The 27,647-nt window shown below is 43.1% G+C and overlaps 1 protein-coding gene across 8 annotated transcripts in view; it reads right to left on the reverse strand.

The window, feature by feature from the left end:
- Positions 1-1,107: 1,107 nt before the first annotated feature.
- Positions 1,108-27,647, reverse strand: part of adgrl3.1 (adhesion G protein-coupled receptor L3.1) — a 136,062-nt gene continuing 109,522 nt past the window's right edge. For 3 of the 8 annotated variants that reach the window (XM_053854946.1, XM_053854943.1, XM_053854942.1), the window contains 11 exons: positions 26,123-26,332; positions 21,984-22,204; positions 18,593-18,659; positions 16,529-16,620; positions 12,032-12,200; positions 9,426-9,602; positions 8,953-9,046; positions 6,355-6,483; positions 5,777-5,794; positions 3,878-4,180; positions 1,108-3,485 (listed from right to left, as the gene is read on the reverse strand). In XM_053854946.1, the coding sequence (XP_053710921.1) occupies positions 2,842-3,485; positions 3,878-4,180; positions 5,777-5,794; positions 6,355-6,483; positions 8,953-9,046; positions 9,426-9,602; positions 12,032-12,200; positions 16,529-16,620; positions 18,593-18,659; positions 21,984-22,204; positions 26,123-26,332 (2,124 nt within the window). In that variant the 3' untranslated portion in view covers positions 1,108-2,841. The remainder of the gene's footprint in view (positions 3,486-3,877; positions 4,181-5,776; positions 5,795-6,354; positions 6,484-8,952; positions 9,047-9,425; positions 9,603-12,031; positions 12,201-16,528; positions 16,621-18,592; positions 18,660-21,983; positions 22,205-26,122; positions 26,333-27,647) is intronic. The other 5 variants (XM_053854949.1, XM_053854948.1, XM_053854944.1 and 2 more) reach the window with 4 other exon arrangements.

Here is a 27,647-nt window from a genome sequence, read left to right on the forward strand (position 1 = left end):
AGTTGGGTGGATATAAAAGATCTTCCAGGGCAAAGGTGATGCGTGATAAAGGATAAAACAATAGTGAAGTCCGTTGGAGGCTTTTTGCTTGTACTCATGACATACAGGTATGGCAGCCAGAAGCAGCACGTCCCTGGATGTGTCCGGAGATGGTGCCCCCTCACGTGTTCTTCATTCCTGATCTGGTTTTGTTTTTTGTGTTTTAGTCTGCTCTGCTTTAGTCTGTCTGTCTGTCTGTCTGTCATCCATCCATCCATTTGGGATTGTGTCTTGGACACACTGCTGTGCTGCATGGGGGCGCCGTGGCGCTGTCTCCTTTCCTCTTCATCCTCTACACCACTGACTTCGCCCACAACACCTCATCCTGCCACCTGCAGAAGTTCTCTGATGACTCTGCGATCGTCGGCCTCAATAAGGACGGAGACGTCAGTGAGTACAGGGAGCTGACGCTGGAATTTATGGACAGTTGCCAGAGAAACCACCTCCAGAGGGTGGTGGACCTCTGCAGGCGCCAACACTCTCCACCAGCGCCGGGTGGCATCATGCAAGGACCTGGACCTGAACAATAAACTGGACTGGACGAAAAAACAAAAAAGGGCAGAGCAGGCTGCTCAGGAGGCTGAAGGTGCAGGGAACGCTCCTGAGGACCTTCTATGACTCTGTAGTGGCATCAGCCATTTTCTATGGAGTGGTCTGCCAGGCTGGGAGGACCTGACAGAAGCAGGAAGAGGCTGGATGTACTAGTTAAGAGGGCCAGCTCTGTCCTGGGCTACACTCTGGATTCAGAGGAGGAGGTGGAGAACAGGACGCCAAGCTGTCCCGGTCCCAACACAGATCCACCCTCACTGCACGATGGAACAATATCGTTCAGAGTGTACACACTCATAGAACCAAGGTCACACCCTGTCACCTTGGGTTTGTAAACACTCATAAAATCATCTATAAAGCCGAATGAATGTATTATGATGTCTTCTGTCTGCACTGGTGATGGATCTCAGGGAAAGGAACAAGACAAAGATGAAGCTACTAGTTTGACAAACACACTCACAAGGTGGACTTGGTTGTATGGTAAAGAATTCCCCCCAGAAAAGTGAACAGGCCGGAAAATCTATGTCAGTAATTTATTTGTTGGCAAACAACTTTCACTGTTACAACAAATATTAGTTATGAGATCATTCAACTTGGAACCCATACAAAAGAATAAATAATTAGCAATATGTAATTATAATCATGGTCATAATAATTTAATAACAACAGAAAAATAAAACCAGTGCCACTTTAGTAACTCTTGCCTAAAATCTGCTTTTTTTTTCTTCTGCAAGCTAGTTTTTCTATTGAAAAACCAATAAACAGATAAATAAATAATCTCTCTCTTCGGAACGTTGCAGGGGAAGATGGGAAACATGTGAAAGCTAAACTTCATACAGCTATGATATTTCCCTTCTACAGAAGTAAACATTAGCCCTCCACATGAGACAGTGTCGCTTTGTGCAGTTGTAGCATCGTCCATACACAAATATAGTGTAACTTCATGGCATTTAAAGGGATAAAAAAACTTTTTTAGGCTCTACCAAATCAGTCTGCTTTTTGGCGTTCAGAATTTGATCTTAACCGGATGGTGTGGTCAAATCATAGGAATAAAATGACAATATACACCTCCAACCACACATATCTTCTATATATAGTTCCTTTTTTTGATTTTATTTTATTTTAACCGAACCCAATTCCAGCTACGACTCAAATGGTAACAATTCTTTTTCCGCCTGCTTTATTCCTCTAGTTCAGAACAACATCGTGATAAAGTATATTGTAACAGTTGAATCGTAATACATAAGTGACAGTGATGTTGCTAGAAAAAGGAGCGGAGAGAAATGTGCTCAGGTTAAATGCCTATTAATGAACAAGTGCTTCCACTGTATCCATAATTCATGAAAATGATATGAAAGATTGTTCTTTGCTCGTCCCGTTGTCCACGAGTGACCAGAACCGCTCATGTCCAGTCCCGAACAATTCCACAGACAAATATATTTAAATCAAATATTAAAAAATAAGACTCATAAGGTCATATGCAACATTTGAATTCTGTACAATACATAAAAATGGTTTGTGGTTCCTTCACTGATTTCTGAAAACTTGTACAAGGGGAAAGGAGAAAAAAGACACACGACTCTTTTTTCACCCACCAAGCGTCTCGCATGTTGATGTTTGCAGAGAAGTACGGCGTATCTTCAGCCGCTATAACTTGCGGGAAAGTCACATCAGACCACAGTCCATTTTAGCAGATATGAACAGGATATAATCCACAGCATCCAACATGGTTATTGTTTCCGTGTCTCTTCAGTTTTGGAAGTGGGAGTGAGGGCAATAAATAAATCCTCAGTTTGGCTGGCCATTCGTGGAGAACGTCTTTTTTTTAGCCACTGTTCTTCAAGGTGCAAGACATCTTGACACAAAGACAGACTGGTGGACAGTCCTGCAGGTGTCGGGGGAGAGGGGGGATCTGCTTGAGGTCCATGTTGTGGTACTCACTTGAAAATTACAAATCGACTTCCACAGGTTAGGTAAATGACAGACGCCCTCCTCCTTCTGTTTAAGTTCCTTCCTGTTTGATATTCACAAGTGTCCATCCGCAGCCTCCTTCCTGTCTGACGATACATTCAGTCCCCGCTTTTTTTATTTATTCTTTTATTTATTTTTTGTCGAGACAAATCTCGACCATGTTGACACAAACCATAGAGTACGTTAATCGAGGGGTGGATCAGCTCAGTCTGGCAGTCGACCACACAGAGTTATCTCATTGAAAGATCAGAAGCGTGAGAGGGAAGGGCGCAAGTCTCTGCTCTATAGACTGGTCACCAGGTGGGACGGGTCTACAGGAGGCTCCTCGGGGGAGGAATCCGACTCCTCCTTGCTGCCGGACACCATGTATCCGTCGCTGCCGCCCCGGCCCATGTGGTAGTAGCTCTGCAGCTCGTGAAGGTGGTTCCTGGAGCCGAGGTTTGGCATGCTCTTGTAATACACGTCGTCTAGCTCCGGGGCGGTGGCGCTCTTACAGGGTTGCAGCTCCCCGGAGCCGTCCTCCTCTCCGTCCGTTAGCCCGTTCACCTGACCGTCGGGCAGGTCTGTCAGTACTGGCATGCTAGTGTACAGCGAGTCTCTGTGGTTGGGCGACTGCGTGTGCTCGTCGGTGTGCTCGTTGGTCAGCAGGGGGAAGAAGCTCTCACTGGTTTCCTGGACAATGCGCCTTTGGCGTGCGAAGCTGTGGGGCGGCGGAGGGGGAGGGTGGCTGTCCGGCGGAGGAGGCCGAGGCGGCAGGAGGGGTGCATTGGACTCCTCTCTGATGATGTCCAAACTCAGATTCTCTTCATGTGGGAAGGTGACGGGGTTATCCAGCACCATGGGGACATTGTCTTCTTTACCGCTGCCAACACAGCCACCAACCCCGCTGCTGCTGCTGCTGCTGCCGCTGCCTCCTGCCAGGCTCCCTGAAAACATCAGGAGATAATAGACCAAACTTCACTTAAAAGGTTCAAACTTTGGCGCATCAAACGCTTCAAACAAAGCCGTAAGTATACAAAGTAACCCACCCCAGCTGAGGCGCAGCGACTTATATTTGACTTCCGCACACTCTGTCTGACTTTGATGGAACTCACAAATGAGGGATCAATATCGCTTTTTAAGCAGTTAGAGAACTTGATTTCTTTTTTTTTTTTTTTAAAGCACTGCGAGCTGAAAACTCAAACAAGTACAAGGATTGAACTTTTCTCTGCTGCTCAGACAGAAGTGGCCAGTCAAGCACATTCAGCCACATCCAGCTGTGGTGAGGGACCTCTGGAGTGGGTCGCGACAATGACATTATTGAAATGAAGGTGCTCACCGCCGTTGACCAGAGTGTTGTTCACCAGCTTGTTCATCAGGTTGTGATTGCGCTCCGTGGTGGCTCTCTCGTGGTTGTTGAGGTAGGAGGGGATGTAATTGGAGGTCAGTTCCTTGAGAATCTTCTTCTCCAAAGTGGTCTCTTTGTGGTTACCGTGAGTGCCGTAGCCGCCACTGCGGTCCAAGATCTGGACGCAGTCGCTCAAGTACTCGCTGCTGGCCATGCTGTAGTTGTTGGCATGGTTACCATTGAGGGGCAGCGTATCCATTACGCTGGAATCTCTGGCATTGTTCAACATTCCCTCTAGAATGAAAAAATACACAATGAGTTCTCTCATAAAACAATTTCACAACTACAGACAAAGAACAATAAAATGTTTTCAGGACAAATGATTTGGCTTGCGTCTCGACTCTAAAACTCATATAACAGCGACTTAAAATTCCATGTGACAGGATATAAGTTATTAAACAAAGACGTGTTAAACATCTGAATAATTGAAGTGAACAAAAGAACGACATTAGCTGCTACTCGCTAGCTTCGTAGCCTCCTGCCAGGCTCCATGCAAACAGCAGGAGATCGTAAACTCACGCTTGACTTAAACACGTTACATGTTTTCTGGATCAAAAGCTTAAAAAAGCCTGAAATATACAGTTACTAACGCTAACTGAGGCACAGCAGCTTTCACTAGCTAGATTGTCTATCCAAAAATGGATATCAATCACAAGCGGCCAAATAATTTACACCTTTTCTTCCTCCGTGTTTAATAGCACTTGATGCTCTCACCACTGACAGCTGGATGAGATCATTTGAAATGTGATCTCATTCTAGTGATGGGTAGATGAGGCGTCATGGAACGGTACAGATGAAAGCGTCCTCAAATTCAGAGGAAACTTGGTGTAAAAAATCCACGACATTTCATTGAATTAGTCCAAAGTCCAAATATTGTACAGCAGACGGTGCCATCTTGTGGCCGCTGAAAATCACGACACTGTTTCATGAAGCCTCACCAACTCATCACTATTTAATGGCTTGTTCAGATTCCACGTTTTTTTGTTACGTTCCCAATTTATTGTTTATCGGCATGCCACATACTGAAGTCGGTCAACCAAGATGCAGTCTCGCATCATCGCGTCTGTACACGTATCGCGATTGATGTTGGCAGTTTATGTTTCACTGTGTGTCCGTATTGGTTGAAAGCTTTGGACCGTCGTCATGGCAACAGAGTCAACCAAATTTCGGTGTATTACTATACAATAGATTCCCCACTTGCTGTCGCGACTGCTATCTTCTGTGTGGAGAAGATGCAAGGTGAGAATGACTCCGCCATATTTTCCCAACATACGTCACTTGGTTGTGATAGCTTCTTGACGACATATTATACATATTTGGACACTGCTGCCACATCTCCCGCCACTCTGGGCTTCTATGTTGCATCTGTGATCACCATGGCAACAAGCGGTTCCTGGGCCTTTTTAAATGACGTGGATTCTCAATCCGACAGAATGCCGATGACGCTTGCAAACGCGAAGCTCGGGAAGTATGACACATCAAAGGAATGTTTCTCCATCAAAATCGGGCTGATATCGTGTAATCTGATCAAGCCATAAGGAAAATGAAAGATCTAGCTGCCCAACATTTAATTCCTAAATCTATAATTCAGATGAGCTGTTAGAAAATTCAAGTGCTGTCAGTCACATCTTGCCATGGCAACATAATGTAAGCACTCAAAATTCCCCCCATTGAGGGAAGAATGTTTTTCTTTCATTCATCTTTTTGCCATCTGCAAAGTGTATTAAAAGTATACACGACAGATGTTGTTTCACACATGATAAATGAAAAGAACAGTGCAGGAGGATGAATCCAGTCATATCAGAGAGACTGAGTCAAGCTTGCCCGTACTTGTGTCGCGGTAAGGTGCTGATGGAAGGCATGAAGGAGGAGAGAGAAAAGAAGAAACGGGCATTAGTTGTTAGTCTGCAAGAATTGACATCAACAGCAAACATAAACTGAATTGAACAGCTTTTTAAAAAGAGGAAGGCCTATATGATCGAGCACAAAGGAGATGACGGTATACGAGACGGAGAGAGAGAGACTGGGCGAAACCTACGCCGCCGTATATAAAAACAACACATTACAGGACTCCCAAGTGGCAGTCCAGACAGCTTTAGCGTGAGTGTGATATAGACTTCCGATAAATCACAGAGAATTTTTCAGCTCAACATTTATGTGTGACGGGAAGGCCCCAGTGGGTGTCCTTTCAGAAGGATTATTACGGAATGATTGATCGCCCCCACTTGGGAGCCGTAATAGAGCGAGTTCCAAAAAGAAAAAAAAAATGTAAAAAAATCAGCCAAAGGTGTATCACGTTTTCCAACTTAATGAAATAACCATGCAAAGGCTTCTGAGCACAAGAGAGACATGAAAACAAGAGCTGCTGGCTAGCGTTGGAGGAGTTAGGAAAGAAGGATGAAGCACACCTTGAGTGTTGTACATGCCCACGGCCGGGTTGTTATAGACTGCAGAATCCCCCAGAAGAGTGTTATACGGGTTGTTAGTACCATGGGGACGAAGGAGAGCATTAGTTATAAGATGATTAGCCATGGCTCCTGGTACAGGCAGATGAAGATAGGGAGAGGAAAATAGCAATATTGTGTTGAGAGAGAAAAAGAGAGAGTGGAGGGGAAGATTGAAGCAGTGGAGAGTTGCAGTGTGGAAGTAAGCGTGAAAAGAGGAGGAGGAGGAGGAGGAGAGAGTGGTGTGATGGAAAGTGTGTGGAAGGAAGAGGGAGAGAAGAGGACAAGTAAATCAAATGAGCAAACATAGTCGGAGGTGAAAGCCTAGAAAAAGCTTGACAACTCATTCTTGCAGCCACTGCATATACAGGAGGTGGGGGAGGGGAGTGGGAGTGCAGCGGGGCTCGGAGAAGATTATGCTGCAGTTCAGTTGCTCGAGCACGGAAGCATGAATATTGGATAAAATCATGAACAGATAATGAGTTTTCAGTGAACAAATTTACATTTACAGATGACCTCGCGAGGTAGCGCGCCATTGACAACGTCAGCACTCTCAAAGGAAATAGCTGCCACAAATCGGATTTACGTCACAGGAAACTTCAGATGCCGCGCGTATCTGACATGGCGCGGTGTGGCATAATTCACCAGGATGTCGCTCCTTTACTAGTGTGGATTACTGTCGTTGTTTGCAGCAGAGGGAGGGTCAGGTGTCTGCGCCACTCGTGTGCATCACTACAAGCTGTAGTTAATAAGACCAGCTTAAAAATATACAAAGAAATTCATTCTGCATATTTGTAAATGAAACTTTTGAATATTTTGAAATAAAAGAAGCTAAACCCACATCATACTCTCAGTTTATCATAATAAATTGACGCACGTGCTGCCTCTCAGTATAAATGTTACCGATACACACGCAATTTAGTGTTTTTAATTGAACTGCTCTGAAAGTGCTAATGTAATAGCACAGCTCTGCTCAGCACACTGGCGAGAGGGAGGGAGGCGGAGGAGGAGGTTGTGGCGTCCAAAGCCATTTCTTGCTAAGTGTGTGATAATTCAGGCACTGACACACACACCGTGTCTACTTTCGCATCAATCTGTCAAGCCAACAGCTTATTAGTGGCCTGAAGGAAGTGAAGGGCCACACCTCGACTTAGAGACCAACAAATGGCCGTGCGACCACGCATGCCCTCCAGCGTGCGCGGCTGGGATGCTTTCCAGCATGTCTCACACAACACTGCCGAAGAGTCATGCACTGCCAATACAAAAGTATTTTTCCACGAAAAAGTGAGTGAAAAGCCTCTGTGATCAGGGCGATGGAGAAGAGTCTGTCACCAAGAGTGACAGCCGATTTATCGGCCTGAAAAAAAGTGTCAAGCGTTTCATAGCTGCGACATAACAAAGCCATATACTGTGGCCCTCTGTCATTTGAGAACTTTTAAGCTTTGTCATGTACGCATTCTTACGTAACTTCGCTCGCAATTTAGACTGCTTGCTATTTTAGTCCTTTCCAGACTTCTTTGTTTTCACACATTTTTGCTTTTGTTTCCTGTAAAATAAAGCATCTAAAACAAAACAAGTCTGCCAAGAAAGAAACGACCCGCGGACACACATACATAAGGAAGTTTGATTATATAACAAAATTGAATTATGTAAGAAAAACCTCGACCCACGGAAGCTCAGCAAGACTTATGCTTCTTTGTTGTGATTTTTAAAAATACAGATCATAATTCTGACTTGGATTGTTGTCACATTTTTCCCCCTCATATCTACCTTCAATGCATGGGCTTTTTTCTTCATTTCTTTCCCAAATATATATATATATATATATATATATATATATATATATATATATATATATATATATATATATATATATATAATTTTTCCAAAAGATTTGTACACTGTAATTCCATTTTTAAAATATTCCCTCAGAATTTTTTATTATGCAGCCTTTACTGTTTGTGTCACATTGTAACTACAACAGGCTCAAATGCAGCGATGTTGCTTGTCACAAATTTGCCGCCTGAAGGGTTAATTGTGACTCAGATATGGTTATTAATGGCTATTAGTTTTCCTTCAACTGTTAGTATTTTCTTCCACCTCTCACACAGTGGGTTGCGGGCGGCATCAAAGCAAAGAGGCCCAGGTTTTTTTCCTCCACAGAAACCTCCTCCGGCTCTTAAGGGGGAATAAGCTGAGGTGTGCTGAGGCAGCAGACATTATCGTGCAGGTCGTCCTAGATCTGCCCTGGGTCCCCCTCCTCCTCTTTGGACATATCTGTAACACCTCACCAGGGAGGCGGCGGGAGCCCCAGGGTTCTCCTGAAGTGAACCCAATTCAATAGAAGCTCATTTCCACCTATTTAATATGTTGTCTTGAATCCATCCTCTCCACACCTGGTGAGCTCTATTCAAACAGTACTTTGCTAAACAACAGAAGTACCGTTACTAGACACTGTGTCTCCAACGGCTTTGCTAAATGACAGCTACGCTACCTGGTGCTATTAATAAGGCAGAGACGATGACATTGATGAGGATGCAAAAGCAGGTTTCCCGTGGTTACCTCTGTTGAGCGTGGCAGAGCTGTTGATGTCTCCAGTGATGAAGGAGGACTCTTGCTTCCTTACAGTGTCATTCCACATCCGCCTGATACGACTCTGTACACATGGGAACGGAGCAAGAGGGAATAGAAATAGAAACGTAATGGGCAGACATAAAAGGACGGGAGGAATCAAGGAAGCGAATCAGGGAGAAAAAAAAAAGCATGACAGGAGAAAATTATATATTAGGGTGTGATATGCAAAAAGGCACATCAGTGTGAGCCAGAAAATAAAAAAATAATATGGAATAAAAAACAAGCAATGTGGAAGTAGGAGGGAAAAACAGCCACTTGTCAGTTACTAGTTCAGTATGTGTTTAACATTGATATGCATTAAAGGCTTTGGGTATTTCAACACTTTCATCACTAGGTTTCATGAAAGCTTTGTTGAAATTTGACAAGAATAACCCAAAAGCCTCACGGTGCCCTGGCCTCACCTGAGAGTCTGCTGTGCTGTAGCGTCCTGGCGTGCAGGCAGGTAAGCTCACCTGTGAGCCCGTGGAGTAGCGGCCGGGGGTCCGCGAGGTGGTGGTCTTGGAGGAGGAGATGGATGTCTCCACGCTCTTCCCGCTGCAACAGTGAGTACGCAAACACTTGCCGTACTCTTTCCGCACCTAACCAGGGCAAAGGTGAGACATGTCCACGGAAATGAGTTAGACCAGTAGACCAGTTCTCGTTTCCAAAGGGCTGAATAACTGGCGTTGGAAGAGTTCACATGAAAGCATTGCCAGACGAAGACAGACCAAACTTGTAATGGACATTAGGCTGCTGGATGCCAAAACACAATCACCGGTATAAATGGCAAAATAAATTGTGACAACTTTTCACTGTCATCACTGCATCTAACTCAAGGAGGGAGCTGTTTTGCTTGTTTTCCCTGGGTAAATTAAATTAGAAAGATGCCAGTGAGATCATGACTCACGAGTCAAAGCTGGTCCTGCATGCACTTTAATAGACTCCTGAGAGCGAAACACACAAGTCTATGCAACTATATGACACAAGTTCACCAAATAATAAATAAATAAATAAATAAATAAATAAATAACACTATTAATGCACATACAACATGCAACATAACTTGGTTTTATGACTGAAATACTTCATTTTCTATGAAGATATCACACATTTTTTTTCCTTTTCTTCTTTTTATCTGTCATTATTTTCATCAACAATGTTAAAGGAAGTTGCCTCCTTTTCCTCTTTGTAAAATAACTAAAAAAGTTGTGCAGAGATTTTCATAAAATTTGCAGGAAATGTTGACGTTTAAGTTGGACTTAGCCTACAATCCAATTACCAACACATTTGGCCCAACAAAGATGAGTTAAAAATATGATTGAGGCCAAGCCAAATGATGAGCTGAGTGGTCGAAACGTAGACTAACTCCCTCCAGTTTGCGCCTTCCTTCCTGCCACTTTGTTAACAGTAGGTTAGCATGTCGAAAACACGGTACATTTCAGAGTATTCATGCATGGGTATTCTCACTCTTTATCAGTGTGATGTCAGTGTGACAAAGACAAGAGCAACAGACGAGCAGTGAGTACGTACGAAAAAAAATACATATATGTGGAATCACCTCAAGGACCCCAGTTGCACGTTGGAGTAAGTTATATTGACAGTTATATAAACAGACCAAATGAATGACATGCAGCAGAGCAGGTAAGGAAAAACAAGGGTGGAAACAAGCTGCTTGGCAGAGGTCTGCGCTGTCTTGGGAGCCGTTCCATTTTCTTTATATGACTCCTCTGAGTGCCCCTCATCACAGCCCCATAATAGAATGTGACTCCTTTGAATAAGGAATCCCCGATCTATAAAATAACAAGAGCAAGTTGACCTTTTTGCAACCCTTGTAATCCACTCCCTACTTCCAAACTCAACTGGTACGAATCTGTTTATAATCACGGTGACACCACATTGACTTCGACACCTCATCTTCACTCACAGCGTCACCAGAACTCCAGCGGGCGAGAGGGAGCAACTTATCTAAGCTGCTTGGGGAAAAAAGGAAAACTCCTTTGGTCTTAAATTCCATAACAAAGTCAAACGCTTAAGGATTAACATGATTAACTTTCTCCCATTAGAGCCGCTCCAAAATTATTGCTCCAATATATCCAGCTGAAAGTGGCGCGCTCCTGCGGGAGATATGTGACGCGTTTGAGCACGCACAACATCTGCATCCAGATCCCAATCAAGTCAGAACAAATAGGAATCTAATTGCTTTTTAACAAGGCTGCAGGACTGGCAGACAAGTATTGCCCTCGCACTCTGTTTGAACAGCTGCACGTTCTGCTGCTCTATACATCTTGGGAGAAGCCCTGTTGGTCTGGAGCCAAAGAAAACACTGGTGCCGTTCTGAAGGCATCTCTCTGGATACCTGATCTTATGTCATGTCACATACCTGAGTGGAAACGCACCCGCCGACACCCACGCTCCCACTGGGCGTACGCTGGAAACTTTGTGGGGCAGCCGTCGGATTTTAAAATTAAACATTTGATCAATTTCCTTCGCAAATATGCACTTGAGTGAACTCTTGGCCTCGACAGCATGTGGGAGGCTGCGAGGGCTGTTCAGCAACTTCGGCTTACAAAAAGATATGTTCATCTAAACCCTGGCTTCTTCTTAACATATGGAGCGGAAGGTTCGTAGAGATCAGACCGTCAAGCCACAGCATTCGTTCTGCATAATATTTTTAATAATCTCAATCATTTCATTTCTATTAAAAATGTCGAGTATTTGTAACCCACAGCGAGATGTTTTTAATGTGCCTCCATGGGCGAGTGACCTGCTCACTCCAGACAAGAAAACCACTCTCTTCCAATCTTTATTCTGTTTCTCTGTGTATGTTTTCCAGTTTTTCTGACCTTGATCAAAACAACAGGCGACGTGCTGTCTGTCAAAAGTCCCGACAATAATAAACTAGAGACAACAAGACAAAAAAAGCAGCCGGTAAACCTTCCAAATGGCTGATCACATTTGGACAGCTCTGCTGATAACCCCCACCTCGCTTTTTATGATCTGTCTCGGTCTGTTCCTCTCCTTCGCTTACCTTCTTCTGCAGGATGCAGTGAAAGATGAAGATGAACATGCCCTGCAGAGAGTTGAAGATGGTGAAGAGGTAGGCCATGATAACCGTGCTCTCGTTGATGTACATGAGGCCGAACGCCCAGGTGAGGCCCAGCAGACACAGCAGGGCGATGGCCCCGATCACCCAGGACCTGGACAGGAGAAGGCATGGCGTCACTCCTTTGACACTTCTTTACCTCAGTGAAGCCCTCTATTTTTAACTCTTATGTTTCCTCACATACATTTTGAGAGGGAAACAAGAAACGTCCTTGAAAAAGGCGAGGCAGGGTTGTCATCAGGGAGAAGCGCCATCACAAGGTCATGACAGAAAACACACTCTATTATCAACTGTAAGAGCCATTTAACTGGCATTTTAATGTAAACATATTATTGTTATGGAAACACTTTAGACAGGGGAACACACATCTACCTTTAATAAACGAATTACTTATCATATTTACAGTTAATAATCAATACTTATGGTGTTGTGTAGAGTCAAGCGCTGGTGGCCATCTGTGTCGAGTTTTATTATGATTTATAAGCCGGTAATTCAATAATTACTAGCTAATACGCTGCTAATACCACATATTTATGGTAATATATGGCCCCTAATCTGAAGGGAAAACACTGTTATTCATTAAAACATATCAACTAGTGTGCGGATGTAAACAAGAACGAAACACAGAATTTTTGTGGCAGGTTTTATCAGTCTAGTCTGGTGTATGTGGGAGAGCAAAGAGGAGAGCAGGGTCAGAGAGGGTTCACCCCGGACTGTGGGAGGGGGAACTGTGGGAGGCAGAGGACAAGAGAAGAGAGATGACTAGACCGTGCAGAGGTCAAAGACATTGTTGTTAAACTTCAGAATGAAAACATTTCGAAGTTGTTTCTAGGTGTTATTACAGTATAACAAAAATACCTAAACTAGTTTCCCTTCGATTTGTTTTATTTGAAAAGTATGAGAGAATAAAAGCACTGCACATGTTGATCATTCCCATTTTAAGTTGAACTTTTCAATGGAAATGCCACCCCCTTTGTCTTCCTAAGAAGTGTGTCTGCTCACTATAAATCTGCACCAAAGTGTGTGTGTGAACCCAGGGAATAGAACGGTCATTATAAATGACATCACCAGTAAAGGTCACAATTTCTGGCCCGGCACACCGCCGTAATGGATGAGAATTTGATTGGGCGATTGTGCAGTGGTCATTTTGCGGAGTGAACACTACTTTGCTTGAAATAAGAGAAAGGGGCAAGAAAACAAAGAGAAATACATGTAGACAGGGTGAAAGAGTGAGGGAGTAGGTGATGGAGAGGGAGGTGGCAGATTAGCTGTTGGACTATTCTTCTGTTGGAGGCTTTTGTCGGAGATGATTTGAAGGCAAAATGATTTCCATTTATAAAATAAACACAGGGTGCGAGGAGATGGGCTCGGAGCATCTATCACCCACGCTGGTGATAAATGCTCCGGCAACATTAGAAATATCATTTGTTTAGTCAGTATTTCATTGGGTTGACAGTGAGAGTTTCCTACTTCACATTCAACTTCTGACTTCTGCTAAACACATCCAAGTGGCAAGTCAGTGGAATGTACATTGACATCCGATCAAGGAGCCAACTCAAGGAGGTGAGTGCTGATATGCGAGGCATTTCAATTCAGGAAAACACCTCATCACTGGTTGGTGAAAAATAAATTGTGACAATGTTCATCATGACCGTCAAAAGCATTATTTACCTCGGATATTTTTAACTCAAGGCCAGCGGGCCACGTTGGGTCTGTGATGTTTGGATGAATGGCCGGTAATAGAATTTCATTATGTCATTATCTCCACCAAGGGGGTTGTCTTTTTGCAGGCGTTCATCTGTCTGCCTGATGGTGAGGTAAATCAAAAAGCCATGAATGTATTTCAATGATATTATAAGTAAATGATACTGGGAAAAGTTAATATTCCAAAATATCATCTGGATTCAAGACTTTCCACTTGCGCAAGATCAACCTCTCCGTATTGGGTGATACCGAGTGAGTTCCAGAACACTACTGCCACCTGCTGCCCCAATTGAGCGAATTGAACTTGTCTTTTAAAGATATCAATGATATTTTAAATGCTTGAAGGGTAGCTAAGAGAAAACAGATGCAGGGCAGTGATAGAGTTTGCTCTCTTGTAGATAGTATTCTATTCCATTAAATCCTATTCTATTAGATTAGAAATAGAGTCCATATACTTTCATCCATGATTCTGTTTTGTGTGCTTAGTTTATGTGACGTACATTTTTCCCAATTTCTCCTCTTCTGTTAGATGTGCAAATGCAAAATGAAAAGCTGGCAACATGAACTTGAAAGATCCAGTTCAGTGTTAGTGTGACAATAATTGTATATGTTAATGCCTCGCGTTCCACCTGATCGTACTGCAGCATCATTGCCTTTAGGTATGATTTCAGACGTAAGAGAAGCAGTTCACAGTGACGGATGACAAGGTCATACAGAATACAAAGAGTGATTAGCAATGGAAAGGAAGACAAGACAAACCAATGGAAGCATCTGTGGGAGCAGCCTTACCATAGACAATCCATAACAAAGAGAACTTAAGAGGGCTTGGAATGCAGGAGAAAAAGAAAACAGGCAGATAAAAACAAATAAGACAAAAAAAGATGATGATGAAAGACAACAACGAAACAAGAGTCATGAAAGGAGTTAGATTAAAATCCATTCAGTCTGAGAGGCTTCAGAAGGATTCATTAAAAGTCATATACAAGAGCAAAGAAAACCTCCTTTTGAAATCAGTCTTCAAGAATTCTCACTAATGTTCTTGATAATATTCTGCAGATCCAGCGTGGCTGGTTTTGTCTCGAACACTTTTCACTGACGTCTAGTATAAGAATGACGCACACTCAGTGACTGTATATTTGAATGACAGAACAGACGAGTCAGCCGTTTGTCAGTCCCCAATGAAAACCTGAAATGAGCCACATGTGGGCATTTAAAGTAAACCAGCCGTAATTAAATTCAGACTTTTCACAGGAACGTCTCACAATAAGGAGCATCATGACACTGACTAGCAAAAGCAACCACATCCCGTCATCAGCCTCCGTGAATGAAAATGAAGGTATTTCAGCTCCCTGGGGGTGATGTTCGCAAAGGCGTTAGGAATGGAAACAAAAACAGGAGCTTTAATGTGATGCAATTGCAGAAATCTGTGTCTTGTAATGCGCACATCAAAAAGTGGGAACTCATAAACATGGATGTCCAGCGGGAATGAAGTTCAGCGGCAGGGCATTGTGCTCCAAACCTTTCCTGACATGTTTCTAGAGTCAAAATTCTGAAGTCATGGTATGTAAGTGTTAATCTTTTGTTACATGTTTTACCTGTTATAAAGCAGTCAGGTCAAGAAAAATGAAGAAAATACATTCATCATTAACAGTGTGTGAATTGTAGCCACATTGAGATACACTATATACACTAGCACATTAAAAAAACTAATTCATGCATTTATAAAATAAATAAAATTAAATAAATATTTGGTTATTTTCTATTATTACAATGTCAAATCAAACATGATTTACCAAACTTCATTGGTCTCCTGGTTGCAAGTCGAGCGCAAGGGAAGAAGTTATTTTCAGCTACTTATCTCTGGCTTTCTTCACCGTGCAGTGTGTACTCTCTGAATCGGTCGCGCTATGTTCTGACTACGCTTCTCTCTCTCCTGTTCATGTGCAGTAGGGCTGTCCAGGCCGGTAATCCATCGGACCCACTTAAGCTCGACAATGGCGGATGTTGTCACCAATCACGGGCAACTTAAACAGGTAAAAATTTGGAAAAAGAAACTGAAACAGCTACAATTCAGGAGCCGGCTCCCATTGTTCACTTCAGCAGGATCATTTGTTTTATTGTAATTCTCGGCTCAAGTCTATCCTGCACACACTCCATGGTGAAATGATCCCTGAAACACTGTGCTGCCGCGCATATTACAGGAATTGCTAACAAGTAGAGCAGTATATGGAAAATTCTATCATGGTGAAAATAAAGACTAAATTCTTCTAGTTGGAACGTCCGTAGAGGTGTGCGGAGTGCAATGTTACTTGGTATATATAGCACCTGTGTGACTCTTCCCCTTTCTTATGGTCCCGTCAAAGTCACAGGGACTGAAATACATAATTTGAGGTGGTTTATATACCAAGTGACACATTGTAAGACAAAGAGTGAAAGTGGCGCTCAAACCTCCATTTTTCTCCCACAGTGTCAGGATACAGCGAGAAAAAGTCGAGACGTGCAAAAATTGAAATCGTAACGCGTCGACATGCAACGCTCTGCGTCAACATAAGACGCAATAGTCACTTCGCAAGAGTCGCTGTTTGACGCCTTGGGAATGAGAATGTGTTGAAGCATGGACTGGGAGGCATTGGGCTCGATTCTTCATCCACTTTTCAAATGAATCCAGAAATGTAAACAGACTCAGTTAAGGTAGCAAATGTGTTTATGGAAACTTACTTGATGTTGTCCAGACAGCCAGAGTCTGGTTTAAGAATCGCAGTATGATGAAACATCTTATAAAGAGCGATGCCAAGGAAGATAACATTGAGCTGAAACACACAAACAAACCCCAATGAATAAAACGGACTGAAGGCAGATTAAAGACACCATTTCAGCAAAACAATTCCCAGACTCAGACTGTGCTCTAGCATTTGATGTAGCCTTTCAGGGCTAATTGGCTCAGGAGACACCGTACGAAAACATATTCTTGCATTACTCGCTTAAGCATTAGAGAATTGTGCGGCTCCCTCATTGACTAAGGATCACTCACACATCGGAAATTCAATTCTCACAGACACTGCCTGCTTGCAAATGAGTAATCTCGCGACTGTGGCAGTATATGTTGACAGTGAGGGTCTAGTCATAATCAATCCCTGTATCGCCACCACTCTCGCCGGACCTGTGATGGCGCACCTGACATTTCTGAAATGATTACAGAGCACTACCATACCTTCTGACATTCACCTAATTGGAAAAAGCTTCTTATTTTTCAGGCTAGTCTGTCGTGTGCTTTGTATGTTTCTTCCTTGTAGTGAATTTCAGTGTCACTGCGAGTCTTTTTCTCTCCGCCAATAACGTTTTCTGGTCTGACAAAGCCTTTTGTTGTCTTCAGTGTCAAGCTCTGCCGTCTCCCTCGCCGGTTCTTCTCTGCTGGTGTTACGTTATTTATAGTGAAAATCAATAATGTGGTGATACTTGAAGCACAGCAAGGAAAAAAAAAGTGCCATACGAAAATCACAGTTGTTGCCATTGTCCATCAGGAAGCCAGTATTGCACAGTGTAGGAGCTATTGTCTAAGAGCTGAGTGTGATGACCATCTGTGGGTTATAAACACTTGCAGCATGAGAAAAACTATTGGAAATATGTAGTGAACATTGCAAGCACATCAGTGTGGAATCAACACATTTGATTTTTTTTAAAGGAGCCATCTATTTCAAGGTTACAAAATGGCCTCCAAGCATGAACAATGCTGTACCAAGACAGACGCAACCCGAATTGTTTTCCTTGGTCGTAATGTGTATGCAGAAGGATGCGATTTGAAAAGAAGCAGTGATTCTCCACCTCCAAGACTTGTGACAGGACTCCATGAATTAGCATTCTGCTGTATGTCAGCCATGAATCAAGCCGGGTATCACAGTCAATCTCCCAAATCGATTTGATTTGGATTCACCAGGCTCTGAACCAATAAATCACAACATGATTCACTCAGCTCTTCAAAAATGTGGCTCAACCGTGAGACAAAATACACAGGCTTCACTTTTCTTTTCGCTATAAATGGACAGGTTTGAAGTGTAAAATTTGGATTGGTGTCACTTTAATTTTGACTGGAATCAAAACTGTCAAGTCCCTAATGTATTTCAATAGACGTGGTCACATATTGATTTTTAAAATATGGGTTAAATATTGAAATGTACAGTAAACTGACACTGATACTTCTTGGTATTAAAGTCAAATGACACATTTGAAGGCACTGGATATGAAGACCATGACACCATCTGTTGTGAGATTTGCTTTATGTCCACATGAGGCCACCATAGACGGAGACTTATGGTGGAGCAGTGTTAGCTACTTGTGTTGTCCTTTCAAACACAGATGCTCAAAAAGTGATATGATAAGAATGGCGGTTTTCTAAGATTGATGAAAAAAATAGTCAAGAATCATCGCATCAATTGTAAGTACTACCATGCTAACCTCAGTAATTCATAGTCAGATCCCATTTCGGTCGACACACTGATTTGTTGATACATTTTAAAGGGCAAAATGTGACAAATGTGTGAACTATGCAAAGTTCTTATCATAATCTGAGATTAATACTATCTGTTCCTTCCAAAAGTTCCTGCTTGTGCCTACTTGAGAGTAAATCCCTGAGCCGGGATTTATGAAGCTGCTGGGACGTGGCTGCCTCGACAGATCTCAGGCCAACCCTTGTCGGAGATTAACAACCACCTCTTTGCCTTTCCAGTGTGGGGCAGCTAGTCTAGACCCCACTTGCAGTGTTTGTGGGAACATGCATGTACTTACCATAATGATGAGTGTGGCTGGACCTATGAAGCTCCAGATAAAGTAGGTGTCCAATCGTAGCCAGCAACTAGACAGAGAGGGGAAACGAGAGACAGGCGGGGAAGGATTACAACTTCAACTTCAGCTGGATCTTGGGTAGTACTTGTGTCTCACAGAAGCAGAGAAGGAATTATCTCAGTGTCACCACCCATCAAATCTATCCCAATGGACAAAAGGAATTTAGGAGTCCAAGTAATGCAGAAACATGAATCATTGAGCGGTGGATAAAAAGAGAACATGCGATAAATAAACCTCCCCGAGGACACGTATTCATGACATACTGCAGCGGGAAATTTACGGCAGCTCCGCGCTCATTTGAATCAGAACACACGGACGACATGTTTAGGTATTTATGAAGTCAGGATGTGACCCCGAGGTGATCTTTACATGGCAGAGACCGACATCTGGGCGCGTCCTTCATTTGCTCTTTTTCAAGGTCTACAGTCCACGCAGCCAATTAGAGGAAAGCAGCTCACGTTTTTGTTCAGTTCGACAACAATTTGCCGGCAAAACACCTCTTCCACATGTGAAATCCTGCTAGACAGCTTTACATGTCCAATGCAGAACGTGGACAAGAGGCCGCCTGAGTGCCCTCCACGGAGGTCAGAGCCAACAATGAGCAGAAAAGAGTGCACCAGAGGGAAAAACCACTGGAGCAAAATGGCCAACTTATTCATGACTAGCTGCATTTGAATTATTAATCTTTCAATTTCCACTACATTAGAGAGCCCTCCATTACAGCTCCCTCACTGTGTCGCAGAACTGTCCATTATCGCTTTGCGAAGTCTTCGCCGCCTTCATTACAAGACGCGCTGCCGATGGCCAACGTGGAGCCACGTAATGTGGCAAAGGTGACGCAGCAGGAGGTTGATAGTTTCCCACACCTGTCACGTGGAATGTCAAGGAAGTGTAACAGATGACTCGCACAACTCAATGGAAATGAACTCGTGGCTGCAGGAATCCCCAACGTTGGAACTGCGTAACATAATAAAGGTAAAACGCATTTCTCATACACCGTCCATTTTTGTCTGAGCCCAGATTTATGAGCATAATATTACATCTGCGCTTTATTAGAATGAAACCACTGGGATTGTCTGGTGTGTTACCCTCCGCAGCACTTTGATTATTCATCCAGAGCATGACATTCAGACGCTCATGTTTTAATGATCATCCCCACAATAAAATATTGAGCTAAGTGGAGTATGATTTGGAGCGGGTTGACGGAACGGAGCCTTTCTTGGACTCATGGAGGTGATGCGCCGCAAGTGATGTGCAGAGAGTTAAACCCGAGGAGCAGCGGAGGACAGGAGCACACGTGAAACATTTAACAGTTATATAACGTCTCCGACGCTCTTTTCTATATGCAGCGCCTCATTCATAAGCAATTGTGTTTAAAATTGATGTTTTGTGTTTGAAAACGCCGGCCCCACACCATTACTGTCTCTCAGGGACCTGGTGAATTCACAGAGTGATTGTGAGAGGGAGACGGGTCATATAGTGCAGGCTATAAAGATATACACTATATGCACATTTGGACTTTGAGTGTGCAGCCCGATGACATGAATAAATCATTTTTCTGCTGTCATAAAAGGGCAGGTCATACATAGAGATTAGGGAGATCCCACCGGTGTGCTTTAAGGTTATTCCATATGTTCCCATTAAGTCAAGTGGAAAATGTGAGTTTGCCTTGGGCGGAGATGTTTGGATATCTTGAGGTCTTGTTTGAAAACGAGAGGACGATTGGTGAGAGGATTAGTAGGCGGAGCAGTGGGGACCTCCGGTCAATCTGAGGCCCACAATTCACACAGGATGCGTCCCGCGATCCGTCAACGGGTCGGCTGAATGCAGCACATATAGAGTTTTGTTTGATCACAAAACACAGGGTTGAAGAGGAACCCAGTTGATTTAAAAAATGTGGTCACTTTACGTACGGTTGGCTTCATTTCAAAAGGTAACCCATGGATTTATTGTGTAACTGAGCACATTTCCTTCCCTGCTTGCACTGCAATGTCCAAAATTAATGCATTTGTGTGGCAGAAATATTGTATCAGAAATGGTTGTATCGTTGAACAGATGAATCCAGTATAAATGTTGCAAAATACGACGACTATCGACTTGTGACGTGCTGATACAGTTTCGAAACCATGACACAGTGTTCTGATTTTCAGAGGCCACTAGATGGCACTCTCTGCTCGGTAATCTTTGGCTATGATTTTAATGAACCAATAGCGCCACCAACTGAGCTCTGCTACATGAAACCTCACGTAGTTCTTACTGCCACATGAGCCATCTCCAGAATTCATCACTGGAAGGGGGCCAAGAGCAAAGCGGGCCCACACCAGGTCTGGCTTTGGTGCCGGGAACCGTGGACACTCTTTGTGGCAGACTCCAATTCTAAATTCCAGGCGCTTCACTGCTCGTGTTTGACATGACGGAATGTTGACGTCTGTTTTCACACTTTTCTCTATTCACTTACAAAGCCCATCTGAAACTTTGTTTTTGACCAATAAAGATTGATTAAAGATTAAAAGTGGCTGTCGTCTCCTGTAGTTAAATGGCCAGCAGCCCAACACCCTCCAGAGACTTGGAGTAGAGCCAGTCGTTCCACAAGGCTGGTGAGAGATTTCAGGCATCCCGATGAAAGTCACACTGCCACATCCTCGGGGATGTTTTCCTGCCACCTATAGCGTGAGGTGTAGTTATCACATCTCCGCCGTCTATTGGCGAATGTCTCCAGATCCCTCATTCAGAAGTGGAAAGGGAGTCTGGGTACACTGCTAGCTGCCAAACAAAGTGATAAAAAAGGAGACGCCTGGTGCCGCTGAGTGTCGTGGGCTGGCGTGAAGAACTGTGAATGTCATCATGTGCTCTTAAAACATTCACATACTTCTGCTGAAAGGAGCGTGCTCTTTTGATCTGTGGTGCAGCTGGAGCATGTTTAACCCTGACACTTCAGATGATCTCATTTCCTGTTTCATCTCTTTATTCTCTTACATCACTAGTTGCCCATAAATCCGCACTAGGGCGCACCTGAGCTCTCCATCCGCACCTCTTTAATCTTTCTGTATTCACACATTATGCCGCTGTGCATTCCCAGGCCCTCGACAGTCAATCTTCCTTCCTGCCCGTCACTGTCCTTTACCCCCCCCCTCCGCCACCCTTCTCTGCTTGTATCCCCACTCAATGTGTCTGTATTGTCTCCTCAGTGGTGTCACAGCTTGTAGAGGTCCAGTGTGGCTGAAAGCCAAATTGACAGCAGGCACACCAGCCTCTCTCCATTCCTCACTCACCCGTCATCCATACTTCTTTCAAACCACTTTTTTTTGGTTTCACCCCACTCCCCTGTCCTTACACTCGGTCTGTGCCGTAGCTCCTGTAGTCCACAGCGGCGGACACCGCCACAATGACAGCAGGCACTCCGTATCCTGCCAAGTAGAAGTACTTAGTCCTGGAGTGCTCACTCTCGAACACCTCCACCAGCATGATGTAGAGCTGCACCCCCTCCAGGAACATCCAGGTAAAGGCTGCCAAGAAGAAGAAATGGAGCAAAGCTGCGAAGACTGCGCAGGCAATCTGGAAAGTAAGAAAAACAACTGAATTAAAACACCAAACTTAGCCAATTAGCTGTGGTTTGTTTGCTGTTCCTCACTACAGCAGTTCATTTTTGGGGGGGTAACAAAGTGTGAATTGAAAAAAAGGAACTTTTCATAGCATTTTTCCACTGTTTCAGCAAACACTGAGATCATCTCATTTCAAAAAGGGTAGGTTTGGTACAGTCTCGACAGGATGAAAACGTCATGGCTGCCTTACTACACACTAAATAAACAATAGGTCACCATGCATTGCTGTGCTCTATTTTTCAGGTTGCACCATCTTTGTGCTTTCAAGCGTGACCAATGTGTTAAGACTCTTAACACATTGGCCAGCGAAAGCTACAATCTTTGGCTTATTTACAAGTGTTCTTTGCTTCATTCTTCATCATTTTTTGCTCTTTTTTTTACAACAGCCAATGCTCATCTCTCACTTAGCCTCACTTGTACTTTTCTGCAATGAATCTTGGAGTATTAATAAATTATTATCCGGTTTCTGGAAGGAGAAATTAGTCGTGTTACCACCAGCTATGTGGTTGTTTTGCATGTGCAAAGGAGTCTATTATGGACTGGCACAGATGGTGGGCTGCGTACTGTTGGTGAGCTGAAGTGCACAACAGCATCCTTCAAGTATCTGTATTTTTTCTGGGATGACAAATGTCATAGCGAAGAGCATTACAGCACTGAACTGAATCCTGCCACGTCTGATAATAGCAGAGCAAAGTCTGGTGAATGACGTGCTTTTGGACCCGATACATGGGTTCTGATAGTATTCATTTTCGCTATTTTAATTTCCTTTAATATTCTTTACCAAAAACCTGAAGTTGAATCATATATTTTGGAAAATAACTTATATGATAGTAACAGAAAAAAAGAGAAATAACTCAAAAAATATGATAGTCAATGTGGTGTGTGGAGGTGGAGGTATTTGTGTATTCATAAAAAGTATTTACTCTCTTTATAACAATTATAGCAATTAATGTGCAATTACAAAGTGCTCCGGTCTGAAAAACTCTGAGCTAAATTGTTTGAGTGCTTGAGCGCCTGCGACATCACAGACCTATGTTCAGATGCAACAGAAGAAAAAGTAGGCGGAGCCGGAGTTCTTGGCCTACAATTGACTGAAGCTCTTGCTTGACTCGGGTGTGAAAGAACTTGGGCAGCGCTGTCATCTACAATCTTTCATCCCACTCTATTCGGGTACAACCACGTGAGCGCTATCAGGACCCCAAAAAAGACACCCTTTTCACAAGCTGAGCCACATTCTAGTGCATTGTTACAGGAGATTTATAAAATTAATGACACAAGTCATTTATTGATTTATTTACACCTAGGTGATTTTAGGTTTGAAAGAACTTGGGCAGCACTGTTGAGCTTGACTCACCCTCTTTTTACCCAGAAACAGATATGCAGCACTAGTAATCTTGTCCATCGCTGTTAGTCTGTCTTTAATTTTCAAGACTGAAGCGTGAAATAGCATTGTTTTAGAGCTATTGTTCATTGTTATCGAACCCATACCGTGGTTCCACACAACACAGTGCAAGGTATTTAGTACACAGACTCAGAGGATCTGACTGAATCTGCCCCCAAGAGTTGCTCAATATAATGTACATAAGGGCAAAGGAAGAAAAAAAAAACCCACAACATATATACTGTGAACCATAGAGAGGCTGACAACCCTCACCTCAGACCATGTGATGACATAGATGAGTCTTGAGGCATATTTTTCAAGCATACGGAGAGCTGCTAGAAAAGACCTGAGGCAGCCTTTGCAACAATAACACAATGCAAGAGCAACATATAAGCAGAGTTGACATCAAAAGGAAAAATAATGGAAGGATTAAACAGCGAGCCGCCAAAAGTGGGGAAGATGAAGAATAAAAGCGGGAAGAGGAGAGGCTCGCAGTTATAGCATATCATGACAGCAATTATAGGGGACAGAACGTCTCCAACAGACTAACTCCTTCGCGTCTTTTCACAAGTCTTAAAATATAAATGAGACATGTAAGCGTCAACTGGCCTCACTTTAATGCCAGGTGCTGCTTGTGAGTCGATGAGAAAGGAGACTATTTGGACCACACATGGACAATATGAAAAGATTGATAAACAAGGGGGTGTGGAGCGAGTGGGACACTTAAAAGCCAATTGAAAAACAATGAACTGAAAAAGCATTTCATTTTTCCGTCACATTCCCGACGCAAAATAATGACAAAAAAAAATGAAAGTACTTGTCATCATTCATCAAAGCAGGCCAGTAATTTAATGTTATTTCCTGCTCTCAACTGCTGTTTCTTTGCTCTAAGCATTGGAGTTCGCTCTCATTTACCCTTTCAAAAGCCGAGCCACATTCTAGTGCATTGTTAGTGTAGAGTCATAAAATTAATGACACAACTCATTTATTTATTCATGACTAAAGAGATGATTTTGAACTCAGAGAGATTGAAGATTCAAAGCAGACCTATCATTATTGACGTGCAAACACGAAGATGGAAGCATGAGTGACACAAATTTAATCCCTTCAAAGTGAGGAAATGCAACAGAAAAATAACTTGCAGACAAGCCTGACCAACACACTAACCTGACTGGACTGCACAATGAGCCAAGCATGCGATCCAAAAAACGGCTCACTGGTAAACCACCAAGTCTCCAGTCAAAACCCACTTACCAACAAAATCCATACCAACCAAGCAACAGACATGGCTGTATGAAGCAACGAAGAAAAAGATCAGCCAGTCAAATAACAAGGGAAGCAAGCAGACCAAACTCCAAGTGACTAGCTAAGTTTAAACATGCGAAAAAAAAGCCCTTTTATTATCTTATTCAGGGGGTAACCTGCCCAGTTCACATCTGAGTGAAGGCTGAGTGAACGTGAGTCAGACACATTATCACCAACACACCAGCGGTGGTTTAAATGTGAAGAAAACTGTCGAACAAGGCAAAGTCCAGATCAAACAACTGCTCTGGAGCCGGTGACTTGGGGGGAGGAGGGGAGGAAGACAACTGCACTATCTCCAAAAGACAATGAGGTTGGGGAGAAAGGGAGTCATGCATTTCCATTTTTTTTTTTTTCGGATTGCACAGTGCCGATTACGCACATACAAACACACACACACACACAGGATACAGGTATAATGGCTGCTTATGCAAAGTCATTTAGATTTCCTGCAGGTCTTAATGGATTAACTGGCAACACGCTACAACGTAAATGGAGGTCGCACATGGTCACAAGTAATTAGTAAGATAATAAATTCCACAGCAGCACGCATGAAGCAGAAGAACAATCCCAGCTGCACCGACAAACACACAAGCCCTTCTTAACAAACAGCACTTTAGAAATGAATGCTTGACTTGTCGGCAGGAACAACAGCCGGTGGTAAGTCACACTGAAAAATCGAACGGCACAATATGCTGTGTAGAAAAATGATTTCATTTCAAAAATACTGCATCGATGGATGTAAATATTTTAAATCAACCTGTTTAAAAATGTGATACTCAATTAACTTTCCGGGAAAAACATCTGTATTTCAATTATTCAATAGTGGATTACACAGTGGAACCATGTGCAATGGGCTTTCCACAAAACAACCAAAAAAAACCCAGAACTAAACAACAAAAAATGGAGAGCTAAATCAATTCATTGGATGTTAACTGTTCAATATACAACCTGTCAATTATTATTATTATGACGTGATGAGTTTAACTGATCATTCACTGGGGAAATCTCACTGTAAACATTACTAATTGCTGCGGTTGATAATGGATGACTTATATCAAACCACTTATTAAATACAATTAGCAAAGCTGAAAGAGAGTGTAACATATGCAGAGGATGCAAAGATCCTCACGCACCTCACATGGATGTGCACCGCACAGAGACTCACACACACAACATGAAGCTCACCGGTTGATCCGCCCTGTTGATCCCCACCAGGAAGAGTGACTCAGCAATAAAGAGGCTGATGCAGAGGTTCTTATGAATGGTATTGCGGTCACTCTGCAGCCCACGGAAGAAGCAAAAGGTGAAGATGCAGATGAGCAGGCAGACCAGCGACAGCAGGATCCCGACCCATGTGATCACGTCCAGCAGCAGGTCGTGCATGCTGTCCGCTTTCTGTGTGTGCGAGAGAGAATGGCAAGATCAACAACAGACGACACACAACCGCACGGTGAAACAAAACTCGAAACATTCCCGAAAATTTGCATGTTAAAAAAAAATAGGTTGATTCAATGAAATAGAAAAAGTTTATAGTCGGAGAAAAGTACATTAAAATTATACAAAAAGCACTCAACACAATGGGCCATATATGATCACCTGATATGCATTATTATTACCTTACAGTGTATTGACAATAAAAAAATACAGAGCAATCATATTCAGCGAAAATAAGGGTGGAAACTCTTGATGGGTGCTTTACCAGATATCAGAGACTCACCTCAGGTATATTTCAACAACAGAAAGAAACTAAAGAGAGCGCACATCGCCGTCAAGATACTCCTTTTGTCTTTTGTTTTTTTACCCAATACTATTGCCTATGTTGCAATAAACAAGAATGGTGGGAAGAGCTTGTGCATCAGTAACCTGGTTGTAGCAATCCGGAATCCGGATGGTTCGCTAGAGCGCTCCCTGCTAATCCGGCCTACTGCCATACTGACTACCTGATGCCAGGATGGTCACCAGTCGCCACTTTGAGACAAGGAACTGAACCTTTGCCGTGAGCCAGCAGCCAAGCCCCTGACTTAGCCACAGTGATGTGAGCTCCATGTCACGGGACCGACAGTACAATAGGATTCCTCAGAAAACTTTACCGTGCCCCATGCATCCACACACGGATCAAATTGTCTTCAAACAGTACACAACGCTACTTTGTATGTTTAACTAGCGTTAAAAAACACGTTTTTTTTTCTGTTTTTAATAATGCCTGCGTGTTGGTGAGGCTTGTATCACATTACTACAGCCAACCCACTACTGTGTGTGACTCTCGCCTCTATCCATCAGAATACCACAACCTGGCAGCCACATCAGTGCTATACACACAGAGGTGCTGTGGTCAATCCACAGCACAAACTCTCACTATGGAGCAAATTGAAAGCTCACGCCAAAATGCGCCTGAAGTTGAAGCCTGTAGCCCAGGGGCCAAAAAAAGAAGAAGCCAGTCACACACAAAATCAGATCCGATTAGTGCTATATCATTGATATAACAACAAAAAAAGTATGACGAATGACTTATCCTACACACGGCAGAACAATTCGGCTTTCACCCACCAGTCCATTGAATGATGTATAATGGCACTAGAGCAACTTTTCAGATGTCAGATTGTATCATGGCTACATCTGATCTGTACAGTTCAGGTTGTACTTGATATATACATATATATATACTATATATACACTGCACAATACAGGTTATGGGTGTAAGAGAATATTG

Source organism: Synchiropus splendidus, chromosome 2 (assembly GCF_027744825.2).
Source record: "Synchiropus splendidus isolate RoL2022-P1 chromosome 2, RoL_Sspl_1.0, whole genome shotgun sequence".
NCBI lineage: Eukaryota > Metazoa > Chordata > Actinopteri > Syngnathiformes > Callionymidae > Synchiropus > Synchiropus splendidus.